This window comes from Oncorhynchus keta, chromosome 4 (assembly GCF_023373465.1).
Source record: "Oncorhynchus keta strain PuntledgeMale-10-30-2019 chromosome 4, Oket_V2, whole genome shotgun sequence".
Taxonomy (NCBI): domain Eukaryota; kingdom Metazoa; phylum Chordata; class Actinopteri; order Salmoniformes; family Salmonidae; genus Oncorhynchus; species Oncorhynchus keta.
In genome coordinates this window covers 27,605,936-27,623,912 of record NC_068424.1, presented here as the reverse complement: position 1 = coordinate 27,623,912, position 17,977 = coordinate 27,605,936, and the positions used below count along the sequence as shown (strand labels likewise).

At 40.3% G+C, this 17,977-nt stretch overlaps 3 protein-coding genes across 3 annotated transcripts; all 3 read left to right on the top strand.

Moving 5' to 3' along the window:
• The first annotated feature begins 137 nt into the window (after positions 1–137).
• Positions 138–12,396, top strand: plag1 (pleiomorphic adenoma gene 1). Its single transcript, XM_035758388.2, has 3 exons — positions 138–273; positions 4,733–5,095; positions 5,323–12,396. The coding sequence occupies exons 2-3, from the start codon at positions 4,845–4,847 to the stop codon at positions 6,539–6,541; spliced, it is 1,470 nt and encodes a 489-aa protein (XP_035614281.1). The 5' UTR covers positions 138–273; positions 4,733–4,844; the 3' UTR covers positions 6,542–12,396.
• Positions 12,397–13,557: 1,161 nt separating this feature from the next.
• Positions 13,558–15,146, top strand: mos (v-mos Moloney murine sarcoma viral oncogene homolog). Its single transcript, XM_035769882.2, has one exon. It carries the CDS (start codon positions 13,665–13,667, stop codon positions 14,670–14,672), a length of 1,008 nt encoding a protein of 335 aa, XP_035625775.1. The 5' UTR covers positions 13,558–13,664; the 3' UTR covers positions 14,673–15,146.
• A 732-nt stretch (positions 15,147–15,878) lies between these two features.
• On the top strand, positions 15,879–17,857 carry rps20 (ribosomal protein S20). The gene is made up of 4 exons (XM_035758380.2): positions 15,879–16,039; positions 16,895–16,994; positions 17,191–17,264; positions 17,637–17,857. The coding sequence occupies exons 1-4, from the start codon at positions 16,037–16,039 to the stop codon at positions 17,817–17,819; spliced, it is 360 nt and encodes a 119-aa protein (XP_035614273.1). The 5' UTR covers positions 15,879–16,036; the 3' UTR covers positions 17,820–17,857.
• The last annotated feature ends 120 nt before the right edge of the window (positions 17,858–17,977 follow it).

Genomic DNA, 17,977 nt, shown 5'->3' with positions numbered 1-17,977 from the left:
TAAAAGGGACAAACAATGACACTGAAATATAAAAGTGACAAGACGTTACACAAATCAAAAATAAGAGGTGGGAGGGATATTGAGTAGGCGTGGCCAAAATGTATGTTTGGTTGCATCGCAGCGCATACACAATGGCTGCTGGAAAGAGGGGAAAGCAAACAATTTTCAGGCCCGCCGCGTCTAGCAAAAAATATGAGAAAAAAATTATAAAAAATTCGGAAAATAGTTGAAAGTCAAGAAAAACTCCGTAGAAAGGATGTTAAGGCTCCTGGGGTGAGTTTGGCGTAATTTAAGTAAATTGTTACGGAGTTCTTGAATTAAAATATCGGGGTTATTCAAATTATGAGAGAGGGGTGAGCTAGGGAAAAAAGTTTGTGTTAATCAGCACCCAGTTTGGGACCTCAGAGGAAACCAAAGGAAGACAGAAATATTAAGAAAATTTAAATAAATTGTGTCATTAGCGCTAGGCATGTCACGTTGCGTAATAGTGAATGTCAACAACCATGGAAAACAGTTGAGTTGAGAAAAGTTAAGAAAAGTTTAGCAATTTTGTTTCGTTTACGTTTTTCCTGAATATAATAACAACAGTGCTGCGAGGACAGCCGACGGGAACACACGCGCACTTAAATATATCAAAATTATTTAGAAATGCATGCTGTGCGCATACTGTTTTTATTTTTACTCACATGAAGGCTACACCAGAAAACACTGTAAACATGCCCTTATCGATAGAAGCATTTTGCCGAAACTTGAAAATACGCAATTTAATATGTGTATTGTGATTTTATTATCTCTGTATTATGTCATTTTTTCATCAAGAATGTAGGCCCGTATAGACAGAACACGTATTTGACTAAAATCAGAGATGACAGTGCAACTTTGGGTTAGTTTAAATAGACAAGTATCGAAGAGAAGAAGTTGCTTGTCAATACCATAAACAACCAAAATGGAGGGAGAACTGCGGGCAAACTAATTAGGCGATGCTAAACATTTGCTTATGCATGTGTTCATGTCCGTCTATTTTGTACAGAGAGTTATACTAAGTTTAACAACATGCATTGGATGATGTTACAAGCTGCTGCTATGTTACATCAAAATCACGTCCCATTGACTTTGATGCGATTAATTAAAATGTTTATATTTGCAGGTTGCTTATATTATCAAATTCAGATTGGACATGATGATCAGTAGCATTGCATGTATGATGCACTGATATAGTAGGCTATCTGTTTTTTTGTGTCGTGTATAAAGCTATTCCCAGGTTATTGTTAGCCATAGCATTGAGCCCCTGCTATCTGACTGGTGCTGCTCATGGCTATAGGACGCACGAGGAGCCTATAGCAACATGGCAGAACCTCTACAAGTGAACTCGAGATGGGTTCACACTGCTGTTTGGCTTAGGTTTTACAGTCATGTAGGCTATTGGCCGTTTTGGGGAGGTTTCTCTTGAATGTCACAATTGCGCTATGGATTTCCTATTGTGCATGTTCAGCCAATATGTCGATGTTGTCTCCTATGTCATAACTATTTGGCTTATATGGTGAATAGCAAGATGCAAAACATTTTGAAGCGTGTGCTTTGCCCTGCTAAATTGGTTTTCACATGGTGACAAGTTTTGCATCTTAAAGAGAAAGTCTTTCCCCTGCCTTCTCCTCGTTTTATAATTTTATGACCGGGTTCGATTGGCATTTACATGACTGTAAACATGTCAGATGTAGCCGTTAAAAATAAATAAAAAACTTTAAATGAAATGCTAAATATATATTGTTACGTAATGTCACTGAAGTGTGTGCAAATCACTGCATTCTTATAATCTGAGTTAGGCTAACTGTGGTCCATATATTTGGCTATTCATAATGTAATAACTTGACTATATGCATTCATTTCGGGGTGCATGATATTGTATTACAGATACAACTTTTGTTTGTTTTATATATTTTAATAACGTTTTTATTCTAGAAGCATTTGCACCAGAAGATGTTGAGGGAAAAAAGTAACTTTGTTTCTATAACATTTTTAATGTCAAATGTATCTAAATAAGATGAATCTGTTGCATTAAAAAAACTTGTTTGTTGCATTGAAACACTTGCAACTTTTTTATGTCTTAGATTTGGGGATAATACTAGTTTTTGATTAGATCTTATAAAACTGTACAGTTACATTTAAACAAATTAGGTTACATTTTATTATTGGTATAAGGTCGAATGGAATCAACAATTGAAGAAGAGTTTCATTCTAAAATGCTACATAGCAATTTTCAGAAATGTTGGTTAAAGTGGCTTTTATTGTTTAACTAAATCGAAGAGATTGGTGTGTTTTTTCATTATCTAATCATGGCATAGGGTTGTTCAATGACGGACGTGGTTTTTTTCTTCTCAAATCTATCACTTGATGGTTTCATTTCAGAGAGACAAATAGTCATGTTTGTTTGCAAAATGCCAAATATCCGCCTCACTCTCAGAGAAATAGGTAGTAGCCTACTGCAAGGTTTTTCAGTCAGATGTAACAAATAACTATTTTTTTAGTAACGAACTGAACAAATGATACTTTTGTGATATCAATATAAAAAAATATATGATAATTCATTACAGTAATATGATATCTCTATGTAAAACATTTACATTTGACATTTTAGTCATTTAGCAGATGCTTTTATGCAGAGCGACTTACAGTAAGTGCATTCATCTTAAGATAATTAGGTGAGACAACCACACATCACAGTCGAATATACAGGATATGAACATCCCATTCCAGGTCAACAATGGATATATAGCGTTTTGCCCAAAACATAAAACATCTTCATAAACATCTCAAATCTATTATACAAAATCTGAGATCAGTAATATTTTACACACACATGGAGGTACCCATAAGCAATCATTTCTGATGAAAAAACAAAAATATGACAAATTGGTGGATATAGCATTTTGGAAATAAAGGATTAAATTGGCTTTAAAGTTGTAATATTCATAGAGCATTTGATATACTTTATATCTTTACATTATTGATGTCTTTTTCATCTGTTCACATCTGAAGACAACAAAAAAATGCACATTTTAATTGACCTATTCTAATAATCCAGGCTCTTTTGGAATGAGTGTCTTTTTCAAGGCAGATGGCCTCTGGTATTGTCTAGGTTTTATGTAAAATGTCATATTTTACAGTTTAATCATTGGCTCATGTTTGAATTTGGAGTACTCCAATGGGGCTATAGCTGAAATGCTCACCAATGTAAGGTGTATCAAATACAATTGGATGATGTATTTTCAGATGTTTTTTCTGTGTATGAATATCCAGAGAATAGTGTCAGAGATACAGTCATTCTGTTACCAAACGTTGCATCTGCACTGTTCCTCAAGTAAATGTGGAAATTGTTCAAATAAGTCCTTGTGCATAGAGATGTATGGTTCATTTAACTTTGCAATCATTGGGTTTTGTTTGATACACATTTTAAAGTGTCACTCTGCTACAGTGGAATTGCCCATATCTAACATAAATGATCGAATATATGTCTATAAAGTAATGTTGTTAGACAGTTAGTGAGACGGTTGAGAAAGAGACAAAACGTTTGTTTTAATGTTGCATTAAGAACGATGTTTTGTCTTAATGAGAAGCATGGTCATGTTGAGATGATTTGCAGTTCTAAATCAATCCAGACATCAATGTGTAAACCCTGTTGAAATTCTAAATACCTGATTTGTAACTGCTTTAATTTGTCAGTTTATAGAAATGTGCATTGTGAATACAGATCACCAGAAATGGTTTTGATAATCAGTAGATCAGAAAGTTGTTCCTTTTCTTTTTTTCGTAACATTTGAAAGAATAAGGTTAACGGCCAGAAAATCTCAATTTTGTAAAAATAGCATTATGATACATGTTTTTGTGACTACGTGTATCGCAACCATATCACTTTTCAGTATGATTTGCTCACCTTATCATTCATTGTGTAAGGCTGCTCAGACTGTTGTCCAAACGAAGATGGTTTAATGTGCCGCCTCAAGAGTTTTTAAGCAAAGCTCCAGAGCGGTGACCTTACAAGGCCTTTACCATACATATAGCTTCAGAAAAATCCCCTTCACACAACACGACCTATGTATTGTAATAGCGTAGAGCAAGAAAAAAAGGAACAAAGCATTAGCTCTATCTAAAGACATAACTATCGAGCTATGGATGCCTGCCTTAACACGCCTGAGCTTGGCATTAATAACCCCCTCCGATAATTGTGTACATTACAAAACATGTAGGCTCTCCCCATATTCTTTAATGGGAGCTCCTGTGTACTTCCTTTACACCCTGTTTCCTGCACACTTCCCTTCCCGGCTTGCATCGAGAGTCGAGACTAGCTGCTCCGGGATGATCCAGCTTGAGAGGACATGGGTAATTAGCCATGCGGGTTTGGCAGACGCTGCGCTCCTGTTGTTGCGGGAATGTTACACTGGAGGTCTTTTGAATCAGGTCCCGATAGTGGAGAAATATAGGATCAAGAAAGATTGAATGCCATATTTAAACACAATGGCCTTATTACTTTTTTTCTATGACTGGATTTGATCTGGATTTTCAATCTCATAAATGTAACCTATGAATGGCCCGTACAATACTGGTCTATAATACAACTTATAAATGTATTCCCCTACTTGTAGAATGATATGGAATTGCAGTAGAACTCTTCTTACGCTTTTGAATGAGAACATGAACCTTTTTCCCTCCCCCTCTCCCTCGCACACATCTTCAGGTGCCTGAGTCCTGGCGGTGTTGAGCACATAAAACTGGAGAGAGAACAAGCGTCGTTGACAGTAGGTGGGCACCGCGTCCTTGTCCAACCAGCCGCGCTGCCCTAGGGTGCCATGGCCACGGGAACCCAGGGGCACTTAGACCACGTTACGGATAAAGCCAGGCTCGCGGCGGCCACAGGGAGGCGCAAGAGAGCGGAGGCGGGCAAGCCCAGGAAGAACTTCCCCTGTCAGCTGTGCGAGAAGGCTTTCAACAGCGTGGAGAAGCTAAAGGTGCACTCCTACTCACACACAGGAGAGAGACCGTACCGGTGCTCCCATCAGGACTGCACCAAGGCCTTTGTCTCCAAATACAAGCTGCAACGGTAACAGAACAAGCTCCTGTTATCTTCTAGTAGGCCATACTGTATTCATATGTACAACACTTACTGTAATATGTAGTTGTTATCTTTAGGAGTCTGTCATTGTATACATTCATGTATTATTTAAGTTTTAAAATCACACATATGTGTCCTGACTAGCATTCCTACATAAGTACTAAGAGTTATTGCTGTAATATAAAATGTTGCTGGATTGTCATCTGTGTTCAAAGGCATATGGCGACACACTCGTCAGAGAAAACCCACAAGTGTACGTACTGTGAGAAAATGTTCCACCGCAAGGATCACTTGAAGAACCACCTGCACACTCACGACCCCAACAAGGAGGCCTTCGCCTGCCAGGAGTGCGGCAAGAGCTACAACACCAAGCTGGGCTTCAAGCGTCACCTGGCCCTTCATGCGGCCAACAGTGGAGACCTCACCTGCCAGGTGTGCCTTCAGCCGTTCGCCAGCACCGGCCTTCTCCTGGAGCACCTTAAGACCCACGCCGGCAAGTCCTCGGGCGGCACCAAAGAGAAGAAGCATCGGTGCGAGCACTGCGAGCGCCGCTTCTACACACGCAAGGACGTGCGCCGCCACATGGTGGTGCACACAGGCCGCAAGGACTTCCTGTGCCAGTACTGCGCCCAGCGCTTTGGCAGGAAGGACCACCTGACGCGCCACATGAAGAAGAGCCACGCCCGTGAGCTGCTGAGGGTCAAGACGGAGCCGGCCGATTCGCTGGACTCACCCTTTTCCTGCGGGCTAGCCGGAGGCGTCAAGGGCGATCTGGCCACCATGTCGACGCCGCACAGGCAGCTCCAGCTCAACCTGTACGGTGGCCCTCTGCTGCCACAGCACCACTGCCCCACCATGCCCCCCCTGGACACAGAGCCCAACCCCCCACACCCCTTCCCCCTAAAGTACCAGCTGGGCTCTAATCTTACCTCATACTCCGTCTCCACTCTGGAGAGGGAGCAACATCTAAAGGGAGAACTGGAGACATATCTGATGGAACTGCAGAGCGGCATGCCGTCCTCCTCGGCCGAGGGGGCTCAGCTATCCTCCGCCTCCAAACTGGAGTTAGACTCCCAGGTGGGCTCGTTGGATGAGACCTCGTCTGACGAGGCATCTCTGTCCAAAATCTCGGGGGCGGCGGGCGAGTCGCTGGCTTCCTCCTCATTGCTCGATTTCTCACAGCTCTTCAACTTCCTGCCCTTGAACAGCCCTCCTTATGGGCACCAGGTGACAGCCGGTGGGGGTCTAGGCGGGGTCTCCTTCCCGCCAGAGGAGGTACTGTCTCTCGTCCAGCTTCCGCCCCAGCCCCTGGATTCTCATGAGGTGACAGGGAGCGGGGAGGATGTAAGCCCCCTCCACAGCCTCTCCTCCTCCTACACCTCTAACCTGAGCACAACCACCACACTGCCCCGCTTTCACCAGGCCTTCCAGTGACACAACACACACGCATGCACACACACTTACACACGTACAGTAAACACACACAGGCTGATAAAAAAAAAATATTTTCATGCCAGTAACACATTTTTGAATATGTCTGCACAAAACTACGACGTAATAGCACTTCTGTTCAACAGTTATGGGATTCTACACATACAGATACAGTATATTAGATGTATGGGTGTGTATCAGCACTGACATATACCACATACACAAGTCGTTTGGCTCAACCACATAGCTCAAGCCATGGGATAATGGTTGACATTTCATGTGGTTCGTGTCAACAATACTATATCTTCACCGCCCTTGCAAATTCACCACTATAATGTTCATGACCAACACAGTCCATTTTAGTTCAAACAACAATTAAACATAACTAGAGTTTTGGAGTTTTACATAGAGGAATTTATTTAGGAATGTGATTGCAGTGTTGTATTTCTACCAATCTATATTCTTAACCCCCTTTGCCTTGGAGTAGATTGAACCTAGTATGTCGATTTAAACATATTTTCATATAGAACTTTGTACTTTTGTGTGATGTTGAATGTCCTCACCGCTAACCATTTAAAAAAATGTCTTTATCTCTTTGTTTTGTTTTAAGATTTATAGCCAATGCAATCATATGTTTTTAGACATAAGGTACTGAAAAGCCCCTTGTGGAATGTAGTGTGAGAATCATCCCTGTTCCCCATCAAAACCAAAGTCAACCAAATATCGACTGAGTTGCCAGGCAGAATAGTGTCATGGTATCGCTGATGGTTGTAAATGTTGCTGCTGCCTAGTAGTTCCCCTATAGGCCGATTGGATAACTCAGCTATAGATAGACTAAGTTGTTCGTCCTCATTTCATTTGATTTCATATAAAAGGGACAAGATAATATACAATTGTTATGGCAAGAATGTAATCGTAGGCCTGATTCCATTTCGGCCCCTAGCCCTTTGCTGCTTCATACCCCTTGGTCAAAATTGCTAAAGGACCGAAATGGAACCAGACAGTAGAAACAACATTAAAGCACTGCCACATAACTATGGTCAATTTGTCTTTCCTCATTCTACCGGTTTTAGTACCGGATATGAGGTTAGAAATAGTTTGGGGAGCTTTAACTCAATCATTGCCTGGCTACCCAAACACCTAGCTCCAGTCAAACACTATTGGCCTGAGCACCTCCCTGTCGGTTTCTAGAACGCAAACTTATTCTAACTGTTCTGATTGTCCCAGAAACGGATGGGTTGGGCCAGAGCCAGAACACACATGAGTAAAGCGGCGTTTCGAAAATTGGTCATTGGCTTTGATACTCTGATTGGTTAAAGATGATCCAATTGCTGATGATTTTGTTTCGTACAACAACCCTCATTTTGTCACCAGAAACAACTTCAACGATGGCAGTCTCAGACTGAAGTATGTAGCGTACATAGAGCAGCGGAATAATTCCGTTTGAGTCGTCAGGCAAACCATGCATCAAATCAAGGATAATGTTAGCAATATTCAATCCGCAGGAAACAGTGTAGTAGAACCACCAGTTGCAAAGAGAAATATGTCCATTGTGCAGTTTGAAGAGCTAGATGGTTATCTTTAAACAGGTATCTGGACACTTTGTATGAGTATGCTAAGGTTTGTGTGAGCCTAGGGCTAGTATGTGATTGCAGAGGAGAGGACCCTCACGCAGAAAATCTGGGAGGCTGTGTAGAGCGGTCAGAACCGAACTGCCTGTTACAACTCATCTAGGTGGTGCGATGGATTAGTCATGTCTGAATGTGTGAATGGGAGATTTGTGCCTCACACATGCAGACATTCAGAGTAGTGAATGCAAAAGCACTTTTAATGTAATATGTGACACATTGTTCCTTCACTCAGAGCAAAGGGATGTCCCAACTTTACATTTCAAGTCAGTATCCAGTAATCCAAGATTATCTTCAAGGCCCATAATACAATTACAATATTTTGGTTTTTATTTTATTTATTTTATTTTGTGTTTTTTTTATTAACAGGTCAATACAATATTACAGCCAGATTCCTCTTGTTATACTATTCACAAAGAAGGAACCCTCTCAAATATAAGTATACTGACCAATGGCAACCAGCATATCAGCTCAGTACAGAAAATGCTTCTCTACAAATGCTGAGACAGAAACACAGCTACTTTAGCTTACCAGTCCCAGAAGTAGCCCCTTAGCGCCAATTTAAACAGTTGTTTTGACATTGTATGTAAGGTTTAGATAAAGTACTGTATTCTACACCTCTGCGTGATATGAACTTGGCTGGAGTTCATACTTGGCCGCCACGGTTGAAGAGTGTTCATGAAGGATTTGGTTTTTAGTGTCTTTAAATGATCTTGTCAATTTTGTACGATGTGTTGTATAGTGCTGTATGATATAGAAACTAGAGGAAAATCCCAGCAATGATGAAATATGGATGACTGGTCGGTCTGGTCTGGTCAAGAAGTGACATTCCCAGAATTGTCTCTGAGCGAGATGCTGTAACACTGTGCTGAGAGACACTGACCCTGCTGCTGTCAAACAGTTCCTGAACAACTACAGTACAAGTCAAAAGTTTGGGCACACCTACTCATTCAAGGGTTTTTCTTTATTTTCACAATTTTCTACATTGTAGAATAATGGTGAAGACATCAAAACTATGAAATAATACATATAGAATCATGTAGTAAGCAAAAAAGTGTTAAACATATCAAAATATATTTTATATTTGAGTTTCTTCAAAGTAGCCACCCTTTGCCTTGATGACAGCTTTGCACACTCTTGGCATTCTCTCAACCAGCTCCATGAGGTAGTCACCTGGAATGCTTTTCCAACAGTCTTGAAGGACTTCCCCATATGCTGATCACTTGTTGTCTGTGTTCCAACTCATTCCAAACCATCTCAATTGGGTTGCGGTTGGGTGATTGTGGAGTCCAGGTCATCTGGTGCAGCACTCCATCGCTCTCCTTCTTGGTCAAATAGCCCTTACACAGCCTGGAGATGTGTTTGGTCATTGTCCTGTTGAAAAGCAAATGATTGTCCCACTAAGTGCAAACCAGATGGGATGGCGTATCGCTGCAGAATGCTGTAGTAGTCGGGCTCATTAAGTGTGCCTTGAATTCTAAACAAATATCCGACAGTGTCACCAGCAAAGCACCATCACACCTCTTCCATGCTTCACGGTGGGAACTACACATGTGGAGATCATCCGTTCACCTACTCTGCGTCTCACAAAGACACGGGGGTAACTCAAATGAACTTATCCTCTGCATTAGTGGTAACTCTGGGTCTTTCTTTCCTGTGGCAGGCCTCATGAGAGCCAGTTTCATCATAATGTTTGATGGTTTTTGTGACTGCACTTGAAGAAATGTTCAAAGTTCTTGAAATTTTCCGGATTGACTGACCTTCATGCCTTAAAGTAATGATGCACTGTCGTTTCTCTTTGCTTATTTGAACTTTTCTTGCAATAATATGGACTTGGTCTTTTACCAAATAGGGCTATCTTCTGTACACCACCCCTACCTTGTCACAACACAACTAATTGGCTCAAATACATTAAAAGGGAAGGAACTCTACAAATTAACTTTTAACAAGGCCCACCTGTTAATGGAAATGCATTCCAGGTGACTACCTCATGGAGCTGGTTGAGAGAATGCCAAGAGTGTGCAAAGCTGTCATCAAGGCAAAGGGTGGCTACTGAAGAATATAAAATATATGTTGATTTGTTTAACAATTTTTTGGTTACTACATTTTTCCATATGTGTTATTTCATAGTTTTGATGTCTTCACTATTATTCTACAATGTAAAAAATAGTAGAAATTAAGAAAAACCCTTGAATGAGTAGGTGTGTCAACTTTTGACTGGTACTGTATGTAAGATGAAACAGCTTAGGTCACTGCCAGAATAATGTCAGTCTTTAGGAACTTGTGTACTTGGCACTATGTGCTTGTGGATGTATGTGTGCATGTGCATCTGTAAATCTAAACGCCTATGTTTCTGCTTTGTTCAGTGATAGTGTATGGAAGATGTTTTCAGTTACAACTTAGATCTTAGTAGCCAGATCAAGTCAATCCCATCATCGAAGGAATGACATTGATACCCCTGGGATGTAACGCTATGATGATAGAGGTTTGGCTTCAGGTAAAAGTCAACCTTTGGCCTTAATGGATATCTAATACAGTATTCTTTTTTACCCTCGTTCGAGACGTGCCATTTATAGGTGTCTTTGCCTCACTCAAAGGGAGATGAGGACCTCAGACACCTTTCAACCACGTTCATTTTAGTACAGCAGGGCCGATTACATGCAAGTGTGCAAATGTGCCTATAGCGTTCTGACCAATAGCAGCAATGTACTGCATATCCATTTGAATTAATCAAGTTTTTACTATTTAATTCTCTAATGTAAACCATAATCAGTTTTATAAATAGATCCCATTGAAATAATTATATATTATATTAAAAACATTAGTGGGGGAACTATTTTGATATATTTCTACTAAATCTTTAATGCTCACGTAGACCAACTCTGTAAGTTCATGTAACCTATGGGAGTGGATATTAATTTGCTTGATTATAATGACTGAAAAAGTACAGTAGCTGGGCTGTTCATTTACAGTAAGGTCCACTTTAGGTTGCCACTTCAGCTTTATCTCCAACTTGTATGTTTCAAAAAAAGACTATGCTCAGTTTGGACTGTATATCACAACCTTTCAAATTGTGTGAATAAACAATTGGTATACAGTGTTTACTTAGCGCATGCATTTAGACTGCAGTGTTTTCCCTTGGCGCAAAAAAATGTGCAACCTCACATTGTTTTACTCTGTTAAAAATAACCAATAAGGCAAAAAACTTATTTGAATCCTCCATGTTCCTTAAACATTTCTCAAATGAAAAGAATATCACTTTAGTTAGGGCCACGGGATGTCATTGAAAGGGGAAGCTGAATGCCTGTGTAAAGTTTTCAAGTGTTATGGGGTTGAGTGCTATCAATGTATCTTGAAGGTTTGTGGTTTTACATAAAATGTTTGGTAAGCCTCTATATAGGGCAGATTCTTCTATAATCGTAGCACTTTTGGAAAATGTTATGCCTTTGTTTCCTCCAGTACTTTTTTTTTCTTGTTTAAAATACCTTTATTACAAAGTATAGATGTCATATTTAGCTCTTTAGAAAAAGTTAACGTGTAAATACAATATTAAATGTTTTATTTTTTACAGGTACAATTTTTACAGTGTTTTACTATCATTAAGTGTCATTTGCTTTACTTGCACAAATGTTCTGTGTGTCTCATTGAGGGATCTATCTGTCGGATAGTAAAGACTCTATTTTCACATCATTGCTGCCATTTCAAATATGCCACATTTCTTACCATCTATATCTATGCTGGCAATTTGTTTGACTTTTAACCCTTGATAAAGTATTCAGAAAGCTAGTGTATGTAGCTATCCCAGTATTTACACTTAATAAACACACTTGGTTGCCTTAAGCATTATTTTTTAATTGACAGGATTGACTAAATGTATTGGAGTAACTTATAAGGCTCAAGTGCTTGGGGACACTGATATTTTCATATACTTTTTATCCCCAATATTTGAGACTTTTATTGTTCCCTGATGGATGACTCCGTATCTGGTTGGAGGGGTTTCTTCAGTGAGAGACACAGACCTTTAGCAATTCATGTCAACCTTCATTATAAGCTTCAGTGGTGCCAGTGAACCATGTTGAATGTGTATGTAAGAAACACTGCAATATTGCAATATTTTGGTATTGGATCAAGCTGCTAATGGATACTTCTAAAGCTCCTTAAGGTGCTACAGACCTCTTTTCTAGTTCTTTGTTTTGTTTTTACAAAAATATAAAATTGAGTTGTATGGTCGGCATGTGTGTGCCTGGTTGTTTTCATATACATATATTTTTTGTACTGTGACTATTTGTGGCCTTGTATGGACTTGCCTGTAATGTCACATGCTTCTCTCCTTCACTTTGTATGGCGGTGTGATGGGGGAACCTTTGTCATCCTGGCGATTGACATGAAAGGGCTTGGGAGAGTGTTCACTTGTTGCCTCAGTATAAAATCAGGCTGAGATTACCTTGGTGAAGATGATGATGAAGAAGATAATGACTCCACGATAGGGGACAATTTTTTTAAAGGACTAGTAGTACTTATAGCGAGGGATTTGTTCAGAGGCAAACTGCATTCCAGCCATGTTGGTTTTGTTGTTCATTGCAATGCCATCCTGTGAGAATGGACTCATGTTGCTAATCATGTATATTTTACTTAAAATCTATTTTACAAACTACTGTTGTACTTGTATAAATATAGGCAAAATAATTCATATATTTGTGTATAAGTTGTGTAAAATAGAAATTAACGCTGCAGCTTTTTATAAATTTTCTAACATTGACATCATCCAAAGAGACAGATTATTTATTATCTGGCTGAGTAACCTGATTTGTTTTCATACTACCTTGCTGCTATGAGAGAGAAGAGCTGCAGTCTTCAACTCCACTGTTATTACACAGTGTAATGAAAGCTCAATAAACATAAAAGAAGGATTCATGCAAAAAGTCCACAATTGTTGGTGCATTTTTTTAAGTGTGTGTCAGTATGTGTGTGAAATGAGTGCTGAAATGTTGTTTTATATAGTGAAACAAGTGCATGAGAATTGTCCTGGAGTTTAAATGATTTCCTCTTATTTTATCATATTTTAATTGACTTTCTTGGTCATATTCAAGGTCTTCAAGACAAAAATCAAATATAATTAATACATTTTACTGGAAGATAAGCCTATGCATATTGAACCAATTTGTGCTTTTTGCCACTGGTTTTGTTAGATGTGCAGATCAACAAAGAAGGTTACTGACAAAAATCCAATCCATCCAATGACATTTTTACGTGCAGCACTTGATTTCTATCATATACAGTGCTCAATGAATGACATTTAATGAGAGCAAGATTGACCTTTTCAAACATGATTGAAGTCTCTCCCACAAAAAACGTGACTGTGACTTTAAATCAGAGGCAAATCCTCATTAGGGCTACCTCTTGGTCCAGCAATCAACTGATCTAATGACAGCTGTGTGAATAGACAGGCAACACGCGCAATCTCTCGTTTTACAGCAAGCGCACTAGGTGGTTCGAACATGCCATCCCCAATTCCCCTGACACGCTTGTTGCCTAAAGACCTTTATCCATCTCTAGATTTTGGAGCTTGCAGCAGTCCACTGGCAAAGTATTCCAACGATTCCACCCTACGAATTCCAACTCAACGGTTCCATGGGAAGGTCGCAACCAGGCTATGGTCATCCACCATTGATTGGAAGGAACTGCAATCCATGCAGCCTATCGGATCTGGGGGGTTTGGGTCCGTTTACAGAAGTGTGTACTTTGGGGAGACTGTCGCTGTCAAAAAAGTGAAGAAATGCGTCAAGAATAAACTCGCCTCCAGGCAAAGTTTTTGGGCTGAGCTAAATGCAGCTCACTTACGCCATAAGAACATTGTGCGAATTATAGCAGCTACCACGTGTATACCGGAGAATTTAGAAAACGGGGACAACATTGGCACAATAGTGATGGAATACGCAGGTGAACGAACTCTCCACCAGGTCATCTACGGTTGCGCAGAGACGCTCGAAGTGGACAGGTGGATTACGTTTTCCAAAAACATTGCGCATGGTCTTCAATTCTTGCATTCTCATGGTATTGTTCATTTGGATATCAAACCTGCCAATGTATTGGTTTCGAGGGAGGATGTGTGTAAGATTGTTGACTTTGGCTGTTCACTGAAATTGGAGCTCGGGGGGGATCGGCCCAGCCCCCAAATGAGTCTTGGTGGGGGCACTTACACCCACCGAGCGCCTGAGCTGTTGAAGGGGGGAGACGTGTCTGCAAAATCCGACATCTACTCCCTTGGCATCACTATTTGGCAAATGATCACCAGAGAGCAGCCCTATACAGGCGACAGGCAATATGTTTTATATGCAGTAGTTGCATACGATTTACGCCCCTCGGTCACTGATGAGTCCTTCAAGTCACACCATGGGGACCTTTGCCGATCCATTGTGTCCAAGTGCTGGAGCGGTGAGCCAAGCTGGAGACCAAGCGCTCAAGATGTCATCACAGATCTGGACAAGATTCGGTCCGAACATTAACTTTTTTATTTGTAATTTTCAAGCCAGCATATTCATGGTATGATCCGTCAGTTGTGTCCATACATTTTTACACATTTTTACATTTACGCACAGCTTTTACGCACAGCCAGTTATAGACTCCCATGTTGTCTTACTGAATTTAAGTGAATTGTGAAAGGCAAGCCCCAATGGGACACCACAGATTAGTTTGATTCTGCCATTATTCTGCCAATTCTGCTTAAGTGTATTTATAACACATGCTACCTAATCTACTCATGTTTTAAACGCAGAACCTCTTGAACGATTTACATTTCTGATACTGAAGTTGGTTTTGCTCTGTGGACTAGATTGTTTTACTTGTTTACTTGATTTATAAAGGATTTAATGTTTCAATGTCAAATAAATGTTAATGTCAGCAGCAGTCTGCATGTAACACACTTGAAATGTATGTAAAGTTTAGATATTTGAGATTTCATTAAACGTCCTTGATTCGTACTGGAATGGTGTTTCTAGTATTGTAATAGCATTAGAGTGGGATGACTTCTACAGCATCAACAGAAACAGCTTAATTAACCTGTTTTGCTCATGTTGAAATCATTTTTTTGGTAATTGTGTGTTTAGGCTGACACTTAGAAACCAACTTAAGCTGACTGATCTATGGCCTAACCTTCAACAAAATGTATACAATGGGTGTGTCATGTCTCAGAAGAAAATGGAACCATTTGTATTTTCACAAGGGAAAAAATATCAACATTGCTGCACATTTACCTAATTTTAGGCTATGAAATTGCTAGTTGAAGGTGGTTAAAACATCAGCACATAAAAAGCAACAACAGCCCTACATAGCAGACAGCAACACAGGCAATAATCACATATCAGACAAGGCAGAAGAGTTTACCCATGTTGGCCACAGCACCATACTCTACACAACAGAGGAACTACAGGCTTCTTCAGGTGGAAGGTAGAAAGCTAGGTCCCTTGGAAAAACGGATTGATTTTATTTGAAACAAACAAAAATACACAGTACACAACTTTACAGGGATAACACAAAGTCAATTATTTCATTACATAGAAACAGACATGACATTACTTCGTAGAAAACTCGGATAATAAAGTATCTGGTATATTCAAGTCTTCAAGGGAGCCGAGGAGGACGGGTGCCCTTTCGAAATATTCGAACGGGTCCTTTAGGGGTGATTTGGTTCAGATACGCCTCCTTGGTGTTCAGGCTATTCTATTGGCACAAAGGTCACGTGGTGCCCGGACGTAGTGTGTATATATACGGAAGCAGGCCTCTCGCAATCCCTTTCGCGAAGAACTGACGTTCCTGACTCACCGCTGTTCGCTTGGAACTTACGAATAAGTCGGTCAGGAATATAAAGAACATGGTAACATTTTTTATCTTCAACTATACGCAAACATCTTCATATAGCTAGCTCGCAATGCGGAGACTGTAAATAGATGGTCAGTATGTTAACGTTGGTCGCTCTGAATCCGGGCAGTTGCACGTGTAGTTGCTAGCTAACTAGCCAGTGAAGATGGCTGGGTAGGTAGCTATTCATTTTGGATGGCTTTCTGCCAATTTAATGGGTCGAATCAGATAACGTTGAACTTGTTCTGAGTTGTCTTAATGTGACGAGGTATAGTTGGGTCGTTTCTAAATGATTTGAGTAACTAAAGTCTGACCCAATTCCTGATTTTTGGCTTTACCTTGTTGGCTAACTAACGGACTGACGTTAGCTTATTAGCCAACGGGACATTTTCCTCCCTTTCATTATATTGCTTCCCCATATGCCAAACAGCATGACACGAATGCTTGGCTAACGTAGATGTTTACTACATCTTGACACCAAACCACGATAATGTAGCTGTAAGTTCATATTTCAGTGAACGTTAGAATCAATAACTAACTAATACTATGGTGTTCGTCGTTGCATTTTAAATTAGCCATTGAAACAGCAGGGTCTATCACGGTTGCTGAAATTCTCTTTCATCGCGCGCTTCATTTCTGGAGCTTGGATTTAGAACCGTCAGAACAGGCTACAATACATGCGTTACTTAAACACCAATGGCTATGAGGATAAAATCTTGCTATGACATAGCTTAAGCTATGACACATTCTGATTCATAATACGCTATTCTGAGCCATGACTACACATTTGAAGCACACAACTTAGTTGCCCTCGTTTGTAAAAAAATATATATATATTTTTACATGCGTGATTCTTTCCTTGCACCTGTAGGCGTTCAAGGACACCGGTAAAGCCCCTGTTGAGGCTGAGGTTGCCATCCATCGCATCCGTATCACCCTCACCAGCCGCAACGTCAAGTCTCTGGAGAAGGGTACCGTCACTTTAAATACTTAACTTTATCAACATCTTTGGCTATGAGGATAAATTATTGATATGACATAGCTGATGCTATGATACATTCTGATTTATAATACGCTATTCTGAGCTATGTGCACCCATTGATGGCATGTTGAAGTGCATGTCGCCACCTTTATTTCACATGCAGCCCTTTTACTTCATGTTCTTAGTGTGTGCAGACCTTATCCGTGGAGCTAAGGAGAAGAACCTCAAGGTGAAGGGTCCAGTCCGTATGCCCACCAAGGTATGTACACCAGATATATACAACTGTCCTTCCCGCATCCTTGACAGCCTGGGACTCCCATCTGTGGTCTACCCTGGGTCTCTATTGAGGTGATGCCAAATCAACGACCCTTCGCTTTCTGCCCACTCCCCAGTGGTGGCTCTGATTGAATAGGGGACGACATTACATTTTTTTATTTAAATAAAACGATCACTAAGACTAAGTAAGCTGGGGGGAAATGGTAGTTTGTTTTCTACCAGGTGGCATTAGGCTCCAGGGAATGGTGTTCAAGTTATGCCGTTGTGTTAACTTGGTCAAAGTACTGATTGACACTTCACCTCACCATTTGATGGGTAGTATCAGGTGTTATTTTGTTTTCTCATTTCCTTTCAGACGCTGCGCATCACCACCAGAAAGACACCCTGTGGAGAAGGCTCCAAGACCTGGGATCGTTTCCAGATGCGGATCCACAAGCGTTTGATCGACCTCCACAGTCCCTCTGAGATTGTCAAGCAGATCACCTCAATCAGCATTGAGCCTGGTGTAGAGGTTGAGGTCACCATCGCTGATGCATAAGCTGTTTTGTACCCCATGCAATAAAAGCTTAAACATTATTGCGTGGATATTGTGGCTCATTAAATGTTGAGGGATATTAAATGCTGTAGAGGTTACAGGTACTACCCATGAGTGATGCTTTTATTGGTAAATTTATTCTATGAAATTGGCTCAGTCGA

Coding starts and splice junctions, on each gene's coding strand:
- mos (XM_035769882.2), top strand. CDS start 13,665: ATGCCATCCCCAATTCCCCTGACACGCTTGTTGCCTAAAGACCTTTAT.
- plag1 (XM_035758388.2), top strand. CDS start 4,845: ATGGCCACGGGAACCCAGGGGCACTTAGACCACGTTACGGATAAAGCC. Junction 5,096..5,322: donor TCCAAATACAAGCTGCAACG/GTAACAGAACAA, acceptor CTGTGTTCAAAG/GCATATGGCGACACACTCGT.
- rps20 (XM_035758380.2), top strand. Junction 16,995..17,190: donor CGTCAAGTCTCTGGAGAAGG/GTACCGTCACTT, acceptor TCATGTTCTTAG/TGTGTGCAGACCTTATCCGT. Junction 17,265..17,636: donor CAGTCCGTATGCCCACCAAG/GTATGTACACCA, acceptor ATTTCCTTTCAG/ACGCTGCGCATCACCACCAG.